At 52.5% G+C, this 19,050-nt stretch overlaps 1 protein-coding gene across 1 annotated transcript in view; it reads left to right on the top strand.

Moving 5' to 3' along the window:
- LASP1 (LIM and SH3 protein 1) overlaps positions 1 to 19,050 on the top strand; it is a 56,047-nt gene that overhangs the window by 27,711 nt on the left and 9,286 nt on the right. Inside the window, exon 4 of the mRNA XM_021670553.2 lies at positions 4,340 to 4,447. Within this exon, the coding sequence (XP_021526228.1) occupies positions 4,340 to 4,447 (108 nt within the window). The remainder of the gene's footprint in view (positions 1 to 4,339; positions 4,448 to 19,050) is intronic.

Below are 19,050 nucleotides of genomic sequence, written 5' to 3'. Positions count from 1 at the left end.
CCTCCGCCTCCCGAGTAGCTGGGACTACAGGCGCCTGCCACCACGCCTGGCTAATTTTTTGTATTTTTAGTAGAGACAGGGTTTCACTGTGTTAGCCAGGATGGTCTTGATCTCCAGACCTCATGATCTGCCCACCTTGGCCTCCCAAAGTGCTGGGATTACAGGTGTGAGCCACCACGCCTGGCCTTTATTTTTATTTTTATGGAGACAGGGTTTCACCATGTTGTGAAATGGGGTGCTATGTTGCCCAGGCTGGTCTCAAACTCCTGGGCCCAAGTGATCCACCTGCCTTGGCCTCTCAAACTGCTGGGATTACAGTTGTGAACCATTTTGTTTTTAAGTCCAGCCTAATTTTTGCTTTTTTTCTTAGACCAAGTTTCACTTGTCGCCCAGCCTGCAGTCTTCTTCTGGAGTGCTGTGGCGCCATCTTGCCTCATTGCGACCTATGGCTCTCAGGTTCAAGCAGTTCTCCTGCCTCAGCCTCCCAAGTAGCTGGGATTATGTCCACCACACCTGCTAATTTTTTTTTTTGTATTTTTTCAGTAGAGACAGGGTTTCACCATGTTGGCCAGGTTAGTCTTGAACTCCTGACCTCAGGTGATCCACCTGCCTTGGCCTTCCAAAACGGTGGGATTACAGGCATGAGACACCATGCTTGGCATTTTTTTTTTTTTTGAGACGGAGTTTCGCTCTTGTTGCCCAGCCTGGACTACAACGGTGTGATCTCGGCTCACAGCAACCTCTGCCTCCCAGGTTCAAGTGATTCTCTTGCCTCAGCCTCCCGAGTATTACAGGATTACAGGCATGAACCACCACGCCTGACTAATTTTGTATTTTTAGTAGACATGGGGTTTTTCCATGTTGGTCAGGCTGCTGGTCTTGAACTCCCAGCCTCAAGTGATCTGCCCGCCTCAGCCTCCCAAAGTGCTGGGATTACAGGTGTGAGCCACCATGCCTGGCGTAATTTTTGTTTTTAAGTAATGACCTTTCTTCTTGTGTGGGGTCATCAAGGCAGGTATTTTCCCAGTTATGCTCCTTTGTTTGTTTGGAGATTATGTGTCTGCATTCAATTCATTCATCATCCAACAACGTTGATTTTGTACTTCCTGTCTGAAGGGATGAGAAGCAAGATAGATCCGGGGAGAATAACTAAGAACTGACAAAAAATTAGAGTTTCGTGGTGGTTGTTTGGGTGTCAGGAGCCTCAGGGTCAGTCAGTCCTGGCCCTGACACCAGAGTTTCCAAATTGGGAGCCCAGGATCTCCCAGGAGTGCGGTCTGCTGGCCGAAGCGCTGAGTTGCATCCTGGCCTGAGCGACAACTGGGTTGTGACCTTGGGCAGGTCCCTCCCTCCACAGGGACCCCCACAGCACCCTGGTGAGCCATCCTAGACAACAGGGCAAGCACTCCTGCCTGGGCGAGAAGGGAGCCCCAATGGAGGGGCTCCGGGCTGGGTCCTCCCTACACTCCTGGCACCCACCTTTCACTAATGCCACCCCTTCCCTACCCAGAGGCCTCTCAAAGAGCCTTCCCTGTCTTGATTCTCCACAGTCAGGGTGTAAACGTGCTTAAAAATGGTCACAGACGCCAGGCGCAGTGGCCCATGCCTGTAATCCCAGCACTTTGGGAGGCCAAGGTGGGTGGATCACCTGAGGTCAGGAGTTCGAGACTAGCCTGGCCAACATGGTGAAACGCTGTCTCTACTAAAAATACAAAAAATTAGCCCAGCATGGTGGTGGGCACCTGTAATCCCAGCTACTTGGGAGGCTGAGACAGGAGAATTGCTTGAACCCAGGAGGCAGAGGTTGCAGTGGGCTGAGATCATGCCATTGCACTCCAGCCTGGATAACAGAGCTATACTTTTTGTCTCAAAAAAAAAAAAAAAGTGGTTACAGACTCCAAATGGGAGGGCTTGTAGAGATCAGCTAGCCAGATCCCTTCAGGGGACCCTGAGAGGGGAACTGACTTGCTTAGAGACACACAGCAAGGTGGTGGTAATTCTAGGCACCCTCCTTTCTCAGCCCCTACCCCAGCCCCACCCTCTGTGGGCCTCCTCCTATGTCAGCAGTGAAATGAATGATCCTTCCTCAACGGGGAGGGGGAGGCAGAAGTGGTTCCTGAGCCTGGGAACCAGCTGATGTCATTGCAGCGTCGCCATGGCGATTATTCCCCTGGATTAGGGGCCTGACCCTTGCAAAGCCAGGAAGCAGGGGAAGGAGTGGGGGCTGGCATTTGTTCAGCACTTTGTCGCTGACAGAGCATTTTCACACTGGCCCTCTTCGGCGCATGTCCAGTCCTACTGCGCGCTCCATGGCGCGCTGCTGCTTTGGAGCCACTGTCTGCATCGTGGGTTGGAATGACTGGCATTATGGTCCCCATTTTACAGAAGTGGAACTGCGTTTTCTTTTCCCGAGATGAAGTCTTGCTCTGTCACCCAGGCTGGAGTGCAGTGGTATGATCTTGGCTCACTGCAACCTCTACCTTCCAGGTTCAAGTGATTCTTCTGCCTCAGCCTCCTGAGTAGCTGGGATTACAGGTGCCCACCACCATGCCCGGCTAATTTTTGTATTTTTAGTAGAGATGGGGTTTCACCAAGTTGGCCAGGTTGGTCTTGAACTCTTGACCTCAAGTGATCCGCCCACCTTGGTCTCCCAAAGTGCTGGGATTACAGGCGTGAGCCACTGTGGCTGGTGGAACTGAGTCTTGAGATGTTAAGTCACTGGCCCAGGATCACTCAGAAGTGGGAGACTGAACCTGTGTTAGTGCTGGCTTTGCCTGGCTTGGTGCCCATACTTGGTGATACGCCCCCTCCCCATATTATAGCTGATTTCTGTGATAACTCTTTCACGGATGAGGAAACTGAGGCCAGGGGCTTTAGATGCAGGGCTTCTGTATCTGGAACTAGATTTTTCTGTCTCTGAGTGCCTTACCTTCCCCAATACCCACTTCCCAAAGGGCCTCCCACTAAGAGTCACTTTGCTGGCCCGGGTGACTTTCTGGAAGAGCTGGTGCCAGGCAGGTTATGGACTCTTGGGTGGGATTCACTTCTGATCTGATGGGGACCAACACATCCAGGCCCTTCTTGTCTGGATCAGAACAGAGAAGGAGAGGGAACCACATGGGTGAGTGACAGGGGCTTCAGGGGACAAACCAGGACTCTGACCCCTGTGAGATGTGCAGAGGGCCTGACAGGTGTGGCGGTGGCTGCGTGCACATGCGCAGTCGCTCCAGTCCAAGCACAGCTCGACGCTGCTGCCGGATGAGTCCCTGCCTGGGAACTGCCCGCGTTTGTCCTCCTGGAAACTCCCAAGTTCCTGGGTCCTGTGTCCTGGGCTGACCTGAGTTCAGGACAGTGCAGCCCCCAGGGAGGAGTCCAAGCAGCTGGCGGGGTCTGGAACAGATGGCTGCTGAGGTGGACAGTGAGGTCTCTGGAAGCCAAGGAGTGGTTTCCTGTTCCATGAGTTTTCTGAGCCTCCTTCTGTTCTTCACAGCCCCCAGGGAGGACAAGCTGTACCTCATATTTCAATTCCTTTCGTGCCAGGGAAGTCCTTTCTGGTGTCTGACTTGAGTCTCTCTGGTACTGTGGTGGGGTGGAAGGGTTCTTCCCTGGAGCTTGGAGACCTGCTGAGATGTGTCTGACCCCCGCCACTTTCCTCCCCTCCTATGGCGGTGGCCTCCGAAGCCAGCCCAGCAGGCTCCCAGAATCTGTGGGGCCTGTCAAAGGCGCATTGATGGAGCCTGCCCGGGGCCATCTCACAGCCCTCCTTTCTGGGCACCAACTCTGTCCTTTGGCACAGCCTCACTCAGCTGGTTGCTGAAAAGCTCCCCCAGGCGCAGTGGGCAGGGCCACATCCTGGCTAACATGAGGGCTGGGGCCGCCCTGGAGCTCTGGAAAGAGCCTTTTTCCTATAAGCTTCCAGACAGGATGGCTGGGAGTGAAGGGTCAGGAGTCAGGCAGTTGAGGGTTTACACTGGACCTGGACCACTAAGCTCTGTGACCTCAGGCAGGGCACTTTGGCTCTCTGTGGCTCCGTTTCCTGATGGGTAAAATGGAGCTGTTAATTGCGTGCATGTACATATGGTAGGACTTAAATGAGATGGTTCATGTAAGACCCTTGGCTCTGTGCCTGCCACTCAGTGCACTGAAGACTTGGTAGTGGCTTATTACGAGTCTAACACCTTTTGGCCGAGGCTTCTGCTTTGTGTTGGGGACTTCTGGTCAGGGTCTTTCTCCTGACCTTCTGTCCCCGTTTCCTGACTGGTTGCCACCTCAGAGGGCCCCAAGCTGAGGCCCTTTTTGCTCCCGGCCTGACTCTGGTCCCTCTTCCGCCCTCCTGCAGGTGCGCTACAAGGAGGAGTTTGAGAAGAACAAGGGCAAAGGCTTCAGCGTGGTCGCGGACACGCCTGAGCTCCAGAGAATCAAGAAGACCCAGGACCAGATCAGTAACGTGAGCTCCTGCCCTGCCCTGCCCCTTGGTGTCCCCGCTGCCCTCTGTTGGGTCCCCTCCCTGCCAGCCTGGCAGACGTGAAGGAGGTCAGTGCCTCCACTGCCCCTGGTCTCCTGGGTGGGCCTGGGGAAGAGCCTGGGATTCCCAGATGCCTCTTCTCTGGGCACCCCCAGACCAGCCTGTATAGTATTTCCTCCTTAAAGGGACTGTGTTCTGGGCAGGGGCGGGGGCGCGAGCTGTGTGCTAAATCACCCCCCAACTGTCTCTGAAGCTGTTGTTCTTTTTTCTGGGTATGGTGGGTATCAGGGTGTAGATGGCACATCTCATCTTAGCACAAAGGTCAAAACTGGGGTGTGGGGAGTGCCTGGCCTCCCTGGTCTGTGCCTGGCCTCCCTGGTCTGTGCCTGGGTGCCAACATTGCAGTCATTTCCGCCTTCCTCGACCTCCTCCCCCACCTCAGCCTGCTCTTCCTTCCTGTGTAAAAACCCCAGCAGGCTTTGCCTGCCAGCCCTGCACCCCCTGGCTCAGACCCCATGCCTCCCTGATGGTCAGTGGCATCTGGCTATGGCAGGAGTGGGCATGGAGAGTGGGCGGGGGATCAGCTGTCCCCAGTGTCATGTGCCCTCCATGGCACCTGTGGCCAGAGAACAGGCCTCGGTTTCCTGCTTGGCAGAGCCACAGGCAAGCAGCCTGTGTAGCTTTAGGCAGGTGGGGGCAGGGTGCTGCGGGGAGCAGCAACCACAGAGCCCAGGCAGGGGACCCATCCACAGAACGGCAGGGGGTGCCCAGCCAGCCTGGCCTAGGAGGTCCTGCCAGGGAGGGTTTAGTCAGGCAGCTGTCTTCATGAATGGAACAGGAAGGGATCAGTCAGTTCCCAGTGTCACTCTGGGCTGAGGAACTGGGGAAAGAGATTGAGGGAGACCCTGGCTTTCTGGTGGTCACCTTGGCACCCACTCCCTGGGCTCCACAGCCCTTCCCACCCTCCACCTGGCCCCCTCGGCAGGGCGCTCCTTTTAGAGCTTGGTTGGGCCATGCCCCTAATGGGCTGCAGTGGTGGGTCAGGTGGAGTTCAGAAGCATGGGCAGCTCACACACAGCAGAACCAGCCGTGCCCAAAACTGTGGCTTTCAAACTCTGACTTCAGCCTACAATAAAATACACATCTGACGTCTGACCCATCAACAGGCATACATTTATGGAGAGGGAAAACAGAATGGAAGCTTTCATGCATGAGTACTTCTTACTTCGAGCACGGTCAGATCTTTGTTTTTGAGAGAGTCTCGCTCTGTTGCCCAGGCTGGAGTGCAGTGGTGCTCCACCTCCAGGGTTGAAGCGATTCTCCTGCCTCAGCCTCCCAAGTAGAGTAGCTGGGACTACAGGTGAGTGCCACCCCCCACCCCCCGCCCCCCCAGCTAACTTTTGTATTTTTGGTAGAGATGGCATTTCACCATGTTGGACAGGCTGGTCTCCAACGCCTGATCTCAGGTGATCTGCCCATCTCGGCCTCCCAAAGTGCTGGGATTACAGGCGTGAGCCACCACGCTCAGATCTTTTCTAAAGATGCTGGTTGCAGGCCCCCACACACCCTCACATCATACAGCTCCTTCAAGGACTGAATTCCCAGCACTTTGGCAGGTTGAGGTGGGAGGATTGCTTGAGCCCAGGAGTTTGAGACCAGCTTGGGAAACATAGCAAAACTTTTTACAAAAAAATACAAAAACTAGCCAGGTATGATGGCACGCGCCTGTGGTCCTAGCTACTCAGGAGGCTGACATGGGAGGATCCCTTGAGTCCAGAGGGTCGAGGCTACAGTGAGCCATAATTGCACCACTGCATTCTAGCCTGAGCAACAGAGTGAGACTCTGTTTCCAAAAATAAAAAAAAGATGCTGGTTGCAGGCTTACTGTGAATGGGTTTTGCAACTGGACCTGCAGTTTGCAGTTGGTAGCCTGAGGAAATGGAACGCTTCCTTTTGGCTAGCAGGGCCTACCCGGGGACGGGCACTCTAATCCTTCTCCCCTCCCCTCCAAGAGGCCTGTTGCAGTTGACTCTTGATACACCAGGGCCTGGCCTCACACCCCAGAGCTTCCCTTTGTGCAGACCCTCCAAAGGGTAAGACCTTCAGTCTGTGTCTCAGAACTCCCCACTTGGAAAGTGGAGGGGAGGGGGAGATGGCCTTAGATGATGGGGAAAACCCAGGATGGTTTGCAGAGCTAGAATATTGGCTCTTCAGCCCCTGCGGCTTTTCACGTAAAGGCCCTTGTCTTTTATCAGTGACACTTGCTCCCAATCTGCACCCCCCAACCCCCTGGCTGGTCACTCATTGCTTCACCCTGTGGGTTTTGGAGGAGGGGAGACAAGGAAGCCCAGTCATCCCTGCTTCCCTTTCTGGAAGGCTTCCAGAACACTCCACACTCAGCCTAGGCCAGCTCCTCTTCTTCCCTCCCCCAGTTATTAGAGGTGTTAATGTCCTGGTGACAAAATGCGCCACCCTGGCCAAGCCATCCACACCTCGGGAGATAACCATCTTGCCCTCCTCACTGTGCTGAGTTAGCTGATGGGCCTCTGCAGGAGGTGGGGGAAGGGATTGAGGCCGGCCTGGTAGCTGCTTTTGCAGCTTTAGCAGAGCCCTGTGGGGTGTGACCGCAGAGCCTGGAGACAGCTTGGTTTTAATGAAAGCAGTTACCGTCTGTCGGATGTGGGCCTCCAGACAGCTGCAGCACAGTCACCTGGAGGGTTGACTGAAAATGCAGACTCACAGGCTTCTCCCCTGGCTGCCAGAATCAGCCTCTCTGGGAGCGGGGCCCAGGAATCAGCAGATTAAACACATGCCCTGGGTTTCTGTGGTGCTCTCTGAAGTTTGAGAGCCACCACCTAAAAGTCTGAAAAAGCTGACCGACCCCTAAGGCAGAGGGTGCCAGATCAGGCTGTGCCTCAGAACCCCAGGGAGCTTTATTTTTATTTTTATTTTTGAGACAGGGTTTCGCTCTGTCATCCAGGCTGGAGCGCAGTGTTTACGGTTCAGTGCAGCCTCAACCTTCTGGGCTCAAGCCATCCTCCCACCTCAGCCTCCTGAGTAGCTAGGACCACAAATGTGCACCACCATGTCCAGCTATTTTTTCTTTTTATACTTTAATTTTTTCAGAGACAATGCCTTGCTATGTTGCCCAGGCTGGTCTCGAACTCCTGGATTCAAGTGATCCTCCCACCTTAGCCTCCCAAAGTGCTGGGATTATAGGGGTGAGCCACCTCACCCGGCCTCCCAGGGGAGCTTTTTTTTTTTTTTTTTAATTTTATTAGAAATTAAAAACTTCTCACTATGTTGTCTTGAACTCCTGGACTCAAGCGACCTACCCGCCTCGGCCTCCCAAAGTGCTGGGACTACAGGCATGAGCTACTGTGCCTGGTCCAGGGGAGCTTTAAACCATGCATAAAACCATTGCTAAGCCTGTAATCCTAGCACTTTGGGAGGCCGAGGTGGGCAGATGATGAGGTCAAGGGATTGAGACCATCCTGGCCAACATAGTGATACCCCGTCTCTACTAAAAATACAAAAATTAGCTGGGCGTGGTAGCACATGCCTGTGGTCCCAGCTACTCAGGAAGCTGAGGCAGGAGAATCATTTGAACCTGGGAGGCAGAGGTTGCAGTGGACCGAGATCGTGCCACTGGCACTCCAGTCTGGTGACAGAGCAAGACTCCGTCTAAAAAATAAAATAAAATAGATAAAATAACATTGCTAAATTGTCCCAACCTCCTGAAGGATTTTGGGAAAGAGGGTGTTTAGAGTCATACTTTTCATTTTGTATCCAAAATAGCATTCCTGTATGTAGCTTGTTGCTTTGCTTCCCGAATTAGCACCAAATGACTCGAGTTATTTTTTTTTCTTTTTTTTGTGAGACAGAGTCTCACTCTGTCACCCAGGCTGGAGTGCAGCGGTGCGATCTCGGCTGACTGCAACCTCTGCCTCCCAGGTTCAAGCAATTCTTCTGCCTCAGCCTCCCAAGTAACTGGGACTACAGGCACATGCCACTGCGCTGGGCTAATTTTTGTGTTTTTAGTAGTTGTTTCACCATATTGGCCTAGCTAGTCTCGAACTCCTGACCTTGTGACCCATCCGCCTCGGCCTCCCAAAGTGCTGGGATTACAGGTGTAAGCCACCATGCCTGGCCAACTCCAGTTATTTCTAAAGGCCAGGCCATCTTGCAAAAGAATAAGGATTTGCTTCCTTGGAGGGATGTGCTGAGATGGGCTTTTACCAGCCAGAGCATTTTCAGAACAAGTGCCTGGTCTCTGGGGTGTCTGCTTTGGATACCTGCAGTCTGTCTGCAGTCTTGCTAAGCGGCAAGACAGCGAGTAAGAGGAGATGGTGAGGGCCCAAATCCTAGCTTCTGTCATTCTGTGGCCAGGCGGGGGGTCTCTGAGCCTCAGTTTCCTCATTTGTAAAAATGGGACACTTGGCCCTACCTTGACAAGTGGTTGCAAGGAAAACGCCAAGTGCTTGGTGTAGGATAAATGATGTCACTATTATTATCATCACTATTATTTTTGAGACAAAGTCTTGCTTTGTTGCCCAGCCTGGAGTACAGTGGCACAATCATAGGTCATTGCAGCCTCGAACTCCTGGGCTCGAGTGGTCCTCTCACCTCAGCCTCCTAAGTAGCTGGGACTATAGGCATGCACCACTATGCCCCAATTAATTGTTTTATTTTCTGTAGAGATAGGATCTTGCTATGTTGCCCAGGCTGGAGTGTAGTCACGTGATCATAGCTCACTGCAGCCTTTAGCTCCTGGGTTTAAGTGATCCCCCAGCCTAAGACTCCCAGGTCGCTGGAATTACAGGCACACACCATCACACACGGTTATGTTGTCAGTGTCATTAATACCTTACAGGCAGGCTTGTCTGCTTTCTACACTGTCGCCAAAGAAGGGACATGAAATGAAGTGTGGCCGAAAGGTTTGGCCATTGTCTAGTACTGAGAGTGTGTGGAGATGAGGAAGTGGCTAGTATATTACACATCTATGGTGAGTAGTTGTGTCATCATTAAAGGCACCTAAAGAGTTGCCTTTTGATGGATCCATGCTATGGGGAGAAGGTTACATGTTAGGCATCCTGGCCTTTGGTCATGAGCTCTAGTGGTGTTTGAGGATGGGAAACTTTAGTCACTGGAGTCCCTTTATGGGAGCCTCTTCTTTTATTTACTTACATATTGATTTTCTGTATACAATTTTGTGTCCTTACAACTTTTTTTATGTATGGAATATGACACATAGTAACACATACAGTAAACACCTGTTTACTCACCAGGCAGGTATACTATACATTGTATTACCATACGCCTGTCAAGATCTTGTTCACAGTGTAAAAATAGAACTCCCACGTAGCAAGTACTTATCATAGCTTTATTTAATTATGAGGGAACCAGCTGGAGATTCAAGGTGGGGAATATGAGAGGCAGAGGTAAATGCTAGTCTGTGAAAGAAAGTGCTGGGGCCGGGCGAGGTGGCTCAAGCCTGTAATCCCAGCACTTTGGGAGGCTGAGGCAGCGGATCACCTGAGGTCCAGAGTTCAAGACCAGCCTGGCCAACATGGTGAAACTTTGTCTCTACTAGACATAGAAAAATTAGCCAGGTGTGGTGGTGCATGCCTGTAGTCCCAGCTACCTGGGAGGCTGAGGCAGGAGAATCACTTGAACCTGGGAGACAGAGGTTGCAGTGAGCCGAGATCGTACCACTGCACTCCAGCCTCAGCGACAGAGCAAGACTCCTTCTCCCCAAAAAATAAAGAAAGAAAGCGCTGGATACAGTTAGCTGCAGAACTGGTTAAGGGCCTACCATTAGTTACACATTGATTAATGTCCTACAGGACAATGAAATCATAGACTTTGAAAATATCTTTGCTGCAGGCAGAAATGCTTTGCATCTCAGTTGGCCAGAAGTAATTAGCATTTTATATTCTATAAGGAGCCTCAGTCTTTAGAGTCTGGGCCTAATCAATAGTAAATTGTCAAACAAAGTTTTGTCCCTAGAGTCAAATAGTCAAATATCAAACTAGGGATAATCCTCTAGTTTGATTTTTGAAAGCATGCATTTTTCATTATGGTTTTAATATATAATTATGTATTCCTAAACACTATAGTTTTGCTTTTCCTGATTTTGAACACGGAGTAATTTTGTGTATCTTGCTTCTCTTGCACACCATTGGGTTTAAAGATTCATCCATATGTATGCGTATTGCGGTGGCACATTCTTTTTCTTTTCTTTTTTTTTTTTTTTTTTTGAGACGGAGTTTTGCTCTTGTTACCCAGGCTGGAGTGCAATGGCGCGATCTCAGCTCACCGCAACCTCCGCCTCCTGGGTTCAAGTAATTCTCCTGCCTCAGCCTCCCGAGTAGCTGGGACTACAGGCACGCGCCACCATGCCCAGCTAATTTTTGTATTTTTAGTAGAGACGGGGTTTCACCTTGTTGGCCAGGATGGTCTCAATCTCTCGACCTCGTGATCCACCCACCTCGGCCTCCCAAAGTGCTGGGATTATAGGCGTGAGCCACCGCGCCCGGCGCCGGCACATTCTTTTTTCATTGCTGTATAGTATTCCATTGTTTGATTATACCACATTTTATTGATTCTGTTGCTGGTGGACATTTGTACTGTTGCAAGTTGCTATGGAGATTTTTGTACATATCTCCTGAGGTCTATGTACGTTGGTACTGCTGCATTTTAGAATGTGTGCTCCTTCAACTTTATCAGATAATACTGAACTATTTTCCAAGTGGCTGCCCTGATTTACCCTCCTACCAGCAGAGATGAGTTTCCATTGCTCCATGTGCTCAGCTCTGTTCATGATCTTAGCATTTTGATTGTGTGGAGTGTGATAGCCCATGGTTTTAAACTGCATTTCTGTGATTACTAATGAAGTTGAGTGCAGACTTTTGTTTGTTTTAAAAATAAAATATTGGGGCATGGTGGGCTCACGTCTATATCCTAACAGTTTGGGAGGCTGTGGTGGGAGGATTACTTGAGGCCAGGAGTTCAAGACTAGCCTGGGCAACATAGCAAGATCCCATCTCTACAAAAAAAAGAAAGAAAATTAGCCGTGCATGGTGGCATGCACCTCTAGTCCCAGCTACTTGAGAGGCTGAGGTGGTAGGATCGCCTGAGCCCAGGAGCTCGAGGCCGCAGTGAGCCATGATCACGCCACCACACTCCAGCCTGGGTGACAGAGTAAGACCCTATCTCTAAAAAATAAATAAATAAAATAAAATATTGTGAGTCTCTAATGGGGAGCAGTATTAATGGTGGTTGAGAACTGAGGCTCTGATGTTAGAACTGGATTCTGACTTAACCCACCACTTGCCCACATCTTGAGCCTTGGTTTTCCCGTCTGTAAAATGGTGATAATAATATGTTGTTCTTGGACTGGCTGAGAAAAGGCAATGAGGCCGGGTGCGGTGGCTCAGGCTTGTAATCCCCGTGCTTTGGCAGGCTTGAGGCAGGCGGATTATTTGAGGCCAGGAGTTTGAGACCAGCCTGACCAACATGGCGAAACTCCGTCTCCACTAAAAATACAAAAAATTAGCCAGGCATGGTGGTGCACCCGTAATCTCAGCTATTCGGGAGACTGAGGCAGGAGAATTGCTTGAACCTGGGAGGTGGAGGTTGCAGTGAGCTGAGATCGCACCACTTTACTCCAGCCTGGGCGATAGAGCAGGACTGTCTCTAAATAAATAAATAAATAAATAAAGTAAAAAAGGAAAGGAAATGAGTAATGCATGTAAGGGCACCCAAAAAAAGACCCTAGCTGATGATTCCACCCAGAGCCTGCTGTGCCCCCGTTCACTATGATGTAGAATCATGTGGGGAGCACCATAGGGAGCGTCAGACTTTTATTTTCCACCACAAGCGGGAGAGCTGGGGGCTCAGAAAGCGGAACATCAGCTGGCAGAGCTTTGTCATGGACCCTAACTTGTCGTCCTGGAGTCCTAGTTAGTAGGGTCCTGGCTGAGTTGAGAGGGTCCTTAGGCCTGGACCCCTGGACCCATACATACTTGGACCTCATGGGCACAGGTAGAGTGTGGCCTCTGTCCACGGAGGCCCAGGACAGCTCGTAAGCTGGGGTTCTGCTGAAGTGTCTGGGCTTAGGGTGGTCCTCACTCAGAGCTCTCAGAAGGTCAGAACTTTGTGGAGCTTGGAGCAGGGATCGGCCAGGCCCTTGGAAGCTGGGAAATGTTTCTTTCCTTTTGAATATGTTAACATCCCCCTCATGTGCCTATTTGCTTAATAAAGTGGTAGGTGGGTCAGGAAAGTAATAACGCAATTTCCTCATTTGCTGGGGAGGGGAGGGAGAGGAAGCTGAAGGTTTGGAAATTTTATCCAGGTGAGCCGAGGCTGGAGGGAGCTGAGCCTCGCTTTTTCTCAGCCCATTTAGCCCCTCTGTGCTGCCTGTCCTGAGTTGCATGCCTGGTGTCCCTCTCTCTCGAGTTAGGGTGACCTTCTGATTATCGTTGCTTTTGAGAGTGAAAGGGGGTGCCATTGAAATGCATCCCTGAGCAGCAGACATGAACTGGGACTTGGGCGTGCCGTCACCTGCTCCGCGCTGGTTCTCAGGACGGGCCTGTCTAGCTGGGATTTTGTTTTTGTGTCACCAGCCTTGGCTGTTACTGAGCATCTACCTCAGGAAGTCATTTAATTTCTGAGCCCCATTTTCCTCTTCTGTAAAATGGGAATGAAAGGGTGCATGTCTGACTCATTTCTTAGGGCGATGATTGTTGGGGTATGCAGAGCTTTGCTGAGCTGTGTGAAGAGCTGTGCAGAAGCAGAGGGTGTTCACATTGACAGCCACCCAGGTGGCGTGTGCCTCGGCTGGGGAAGGGTGTCCTGGGTTCAGGCTGCTACTCCTCCAGCCGCCTGGGACAGCTGGCTGTAACTTTAGATACATTTATCCACCTGTAAGGACTTTTTGGGGAGCAAGATCTGTTTCCCGGCCCTTTATAGGAATACCTACGTCTTACTTGCTTTTAGCTTGGGTGTTGCTCAGGTTCCCAGAGCTGGTCAGGGTTCCCAGGACCACCTGGAAACAGATGGTACCATGGCCTTGTTAACAGATGAGGAAACTGAGACCCGGAGGGGAAAGTGACTCTCCTAAGGTCATGTTAGTAAGCGTCCGGCTCCCCCCAGCATGAGGCACGGGTCTCGGGGCAGTGCAGCCCATGATAAGAGACTGAGCCTGTGGGGTCCAGACCTGCCCTCCTCCCAGGGGAAAAGGCTCCCTGTCACCCATCACTAATACAGATAGAGTCACATCCAGGGAAGTTGTCACACATTCATCTGGACCCCAACATCAAGGACACCTGTCCCTGCAGGCCACGTGCTGGCACCCTCGGGACGCAGGGCAGGCCTCTGTCCACTCTGTGTCTGTACTTCACTCCCTGGTCACGGGTTCTCAGGGGCAGGCTCTTTTCCTACAGAAAGGAAGCAAGGCAAGCTGACCTTTCCTACCTCGGGACCAAAGGCGAAAGGGCAGGTGCCTTGTGAGCCTGGAGGCCTCGGGAGGGGTGTCCCTTCCCTTGTCCCCTCCCCACCACCACCACCAGTGGACAGGGGTCACTAAGAGAGGGGGGCTTGGGAGATGCACCTTCTGCCCTGGGTCTGTGAGAACGTCACCTTGAGTGCCCTTCCCTGTGGGTGTTGGGGTCGGATGGGTTTTCAGCCTGGCCAGGTCTGGCTGCCTCCCCTCAGGAACAGGCTTAGCCTGTGCTGCCACGTTTGTGCCGGTCCTTGCTCCAGCCTGAAGGGAAGGGGCCGGGAAAGGAGGGGCTGATCCTGACCCAAACCCCTAAGTGAACTGCCCTCTGCGTCCAAACCGACTCCCCGCAGACTCCGACCAGGGCCTCGACACTGCCCTCCCTGTGCCCCCAGCCCAGGCTGCAGGAACTGTCGGCTCTTTAGCCAGCAGAGGCGGCGATGATGCAGGTGTTCCCAGCTGTTAGTGTATAAGCCCTGCCCGGCCACGTCCACAGTGAGTGCCAACGGGGAGAGGAGGCAGCAGAGGTGTGCAGAGGGGATGCCCAAAGGGGACGGCCCAGGCTGGACAGCTCTGATGGGGCAGGGGCGCTCCAGGAAATGGCAGGCTTTGCCCCTCCTCCTCCTCCTCCTCCCACCGCCCCCCCCCCACTCCCACCCCATTTTCCCGGATCAGGAAAAGGCAAGCCAGTGCCCTGGGGAACAGGAAGTGAAGCCACTTCCAGCAAGGTGCCTGCCGGGGCCTGGAGAAAATTCCTGCAGGCCTGAGCCTGTCTGGGAAGCACCAGTTCCTCTCCTTGTCCTGATGTCCTGCTTTCTGAGTTTTCCCTGAGGGTGGGGGGGGCTGTCACTCTCTTCACTCTCTGGCCCACTTCCTCGCCCACCCTCATGGAGCTCTCAGCCCCTGGGCCCTCACGCCTTTCTGTGGTGTTTCCCCTTCCCACCAGCTTCCTCTCTGAAAAGTATATAGGACGCTGGGCTCAGTGGCTCACATCTGTAATCCCAGCACTTTGGGAGGCCAAAGTGGGTGGATCAAAAAGTCAAGAAGTTCGAGACCAGCCTGGCCAACCTGGTGAAACCCTGTCTCTACTAAAAATATAAGAATTAGCTGGGCATGGTGGTGGGCGCCTGTAATCCCAGCTACTTGGGAGGCTGAGGCAGGAGAAGCGCTTGAACCTGGGAGGCGGAAGTTGCAGTGAGCTGAGATCATGCCACTGCACTCCAGCCTGGGCAACAAAGTGAGACTCCATCTCAAAAAAAAAAAAAAGAAAGAAAAGTGAAGGGGATAGAGCCCATCAGGGGTCATCAAGGTGGGGGACAGGCAGCAGGTTCCTACAGGAAGAAAACCCTTACACTCCTGGTTCTGGTTATTTATTTATTTATGACATCTCACTGTCTTGCTCAGACTGGAGTACAGTGGCTCCATCTCGACTCACTATAATCTCTGTCTCCTGGGTTCAAGTGGTTCCCATGACTCAGCCTCCTGAGTAGCTAGGATTACAGGCACATGCCACCACGCCTAAGTTTTGTATTTTTAGTAGAGACCAGGTTTCACTCTGTTGGCCAGGCTGGTCTTGAACCCCTGACCTCAGGTGATCCGCTGGCCTCAGCCTTCCAAAGTGCTGGGATTAAAAGTGTGAGCCACTGTAACTGGTCATCTCACACTTTTTTTTTTTTTTTTTTTTTTTTTGAGACGGAGTTTCGCTCTTGTTACCCAGGCTGGAGTGCAATGGCGCTATCTCGGCTCACCGCAACCTCCGCCTCCTGGGTTCAGGCAATTCTCCTGCCTCAGCCTCCTGAGTAGCTGGGATTACAGGCACGCGCCACCATGCCCAGCTAATTTTTTGTATTAGTAGAGACGGGGTTTCACCATGTTGACCAGGATGGTCTCAATCTCTTGACCTCGTGATCCACCCGCCTCGGCCTCCCAAAGTGCTGGGATTACAGGCTTGAGCCACCGCGCCCGGCCATCTCACACTTTTAAAATACAGTTTTTGGTGTAAGTTTTACAATATACATTCCATATTTGTCAAGTGATAACTTCTGTGTAACTTATAAAATACACATAATTCAGGAGGATTGTGCTAAAATACATTTAACCAATGGGAGTATGTGGTCAAAGTATTTTGGCAAACAAGGATCAGCAGAATTTTTTCTGTAAAGGACCAGGTAGGCGGTATCTCAGGCTTTGAGGCCATATGGCCTCTGTGGCAGCAACTCAGTTCTGCAGTTCCGCATGAAAGCAACCATAGATAAGAGGTAATTGAGTGGGCGTGGCTGTGTTCCAATAAAACTTTATTTCTGGAGGCTGAAATTTGAATTTCAGAGAAATTTCATGTGTCACGAAATATTATTCCACTTTTGGTTCTTCTCACCCCCCACCGCCCCCCACCAAGCATTAAAGAATGTGGCATCCATTCTTAGCAGCCGGCTGTGGGCTGGATTTGGTCCATGGACCATCGATTCCCAGCTTCTGCTCTAGACCACTCATTCTCAGTTCTCAGAATTGAGCCTGCTTCAGACTTACCTGGGGAGCTTTTTTCCAAAATGCATATTCCAGGACTCCAGCCCTGATTTTGTAGATTCTCAGAAAGGCCCCAGAACCTGCATTCTAACAAGGAGCCCAGCTGAGTCAGACATAGGTAGTCCGGAGACCACATTTTTGTTGTTGTTGAGATAGAGTTTTGCTCTTGTTGCCCAGACTAGAGTGCAATGGCTTGATCTTGGCTCACCACAACCCCCGCCTCCTGGGTTCAATCGATTCTCATGCCTCAGCCTCCTGAGTAGCTGGGATTATAGGTGCCTGCCATCACACCCAGCTAATTTTTGTATTTTTTTTTTTTTTTGAGACGGAGTTTCGCTTTTGTTACCCAGGCTGGAGTGCAATGGTGCGATCTCGGCTCACCGCAACCTCCGCCTCCTGGGTTCAGGCAATTCTCCTGCCTCAGCCTCCTGAGTAGCTGGGATTACAGGCACGCGCCACCATGCCCAGTTAATTTTGTGTATTTTTAGTAGAGATGGGGTTTCACCATGTTGACCAGGATGGTCTCGATCTCTTGACCTCGTGATCCACCCACCTCGGCCTCCCAAAGTGCTGGGATTACAGGCGTGAGCCACCGCGCCCGGCCCCAATTTTTGTATTTTTAGTAGAGATGGGATTTCACCTTATTGGCCAGGCTGGTCTTGAACTCCTGACCTCAGGTGATCCAGCTGCCTTGGCCTCCCAAAGTGCTGGTATTACAGGTGTGAGGCACCACACCTGGCCCGGAGACCACATTTTAAGAAGCAAAGCTCAAGGGTCTCCAGGATCCTGGTCTGTTCTCTTCAGCCCATCCTGAGGCCTGGGGTGTGCCATGCTGTGGGAGACCCTGGCATCAGAATAACTGGCTCCCTCATTACCTTCCAGGAGCTTCCATCCAGTGGCGGGGGACACCACCCGCCGACAGCACAGCCCAGTCCCGGGTGCTCTGGGAGCCCTGCGTTCAGCCTGGAACCAGGGCCAGCGTCCCGAGGATGAGGTGCCGAGATGGAACTTGCAGGATGAGAGAAGGCTGGGCTGCCCTTGAGTGGCGAGGGTGGACTGCCTCCAGGTTCACCTTGGTCCCTTCCCTCCCTACCGCCCCTCTGGATGACCTTGGCAGGTCCCTTAGCCTCTCTGGATGTCAGGACATGACAGTGCCTACCTCAGACGCTTGTGGGGAGGGTTCCGTGAACTAATACGCATGAAGTGTATCAACCAGGGCTGCTGTGTGCCATCTCCTTCCCATGTCTTCCCCCACCACCCCCAGCCAGGGGACAGGGTGCTGTGAGGGAGTGGGCTGGGAGATCACCTCTGGCCTTGTCTTAGGTGAGAGCAGGGCATGGGTCCCATGTCTAGGTGTGTCCTGGTGCCCTTCCTAGTGGAATTGGGCTTGGGCAATCTGGTCAGGGCTGGCTCCCTCCTCCATAAATAGGCTCACCTGGAGGTCTTTTCCCATTTGAGGCAACAGGATGTGTATGTGAGGCTCTATGACTTACCTTTTTAAAATTTTGAGACGGAGTCACGGAGTCTCACTCTGTCGCCTAGGCTGGAGCGCAGTGGCTTGATCTTGGCTCACTGCAACCTCCACCTCCCAGGTTCAAGCGATCCTTTCGCCTCAGCTTCCCAAGTAGCTGGGATCACAGGCACGCGACACCACACCCAGCTAATTTTTGTATTTTTAGTAGAGACAGGGTTTCACCATGTTGGCCAGGCTGGTCTCGCACTCCTGACCTCAAGTCATCCACCTGCCTTGGCCTCCCGAAGTTCTGGGATTACAGGCGTGAGCCAGTGCCCAGCCTTACCACCTGCTTTTCTTGTGGTGTAGTTATTGCTGCAGGTGCACTCAATAGATGCCTCAAAACCCACCTGAGATACGGGTGCCTGGAAATAGCTATCTTGACTTTTCCCCTCTCCCATACGGACCCGGGGGCTGGGGCTGGGCTGGCCCAGGTGGGGCTAGGGCAGCTGGATCCAGGCACATGAGGTGTGAAGCTGCGGGCCTTATGCCACATGCAGTGCCTGGAGGAAGGAGAGTGGGGGCTGGGGTGCCAGAGGGCCAGGGTGTCACAGTGTCAGGGTGCCACAGGGTCAGGGTGCCACAGGAGCAGTGTGCCACAGGGTCAGGGTGCCATAGTGTCAGGGTGCCACAGGGCCAGGGTGCCACAGGGCCAGAGTGCCACAGGGTCAGGGTGCCACAGGGCCAGGGTGCCAAGAGGGTCAGACTGCTGAAAGCATGGGGAGTCACCCGTGATTCCCTAGGGTCTGGCTCTAGGGCTGAGATCCAGGAGACATGTGCAGGCCTGTCTTTGGGAGTCTGGCACAGCCCCAGAAAGCCATCTGGACAGTTTTCAGACCTGAGGGGAGGAAAGGGCTAGTGTTCAGAGAAGCTGCCCCAAGGGATGGAAGGTGGAGGGAGCCTGGGGCCAGTCAGGATCTGGGTCTACAAGAAACTCCCAGGCTTGTGTTCTGGTCCCACCGTGGGACTCAGCCTGAAGAAGACAAGGTGGATGAATGACCGTTTCTCTCTGGCTCAGTTGGCTAAGAGGACTGGGCTGGGGCGGAG

The sequence above is a fragment of the Aotus nancymaae genome, unplaced genomic scaffold (genome assembly GCF_030222135.1).
Source record: "Aotus nancymaae isolate 86718 unplaced genomic scaffold, 86718_ANA_hifiasm-v0.15.2.pri h1tg000072l, whole genome shotgun sequence".
Taxonomy (NCBI): domain Eukaryota; kingdom Metazoa; phylum Chordata; class Mammalia; order Primates; family Aotidae; genus Aotus; species Aotus nancymaae.
This window is presented reverse-complemented; position numbering and strand designations above follow the sequence as displayed.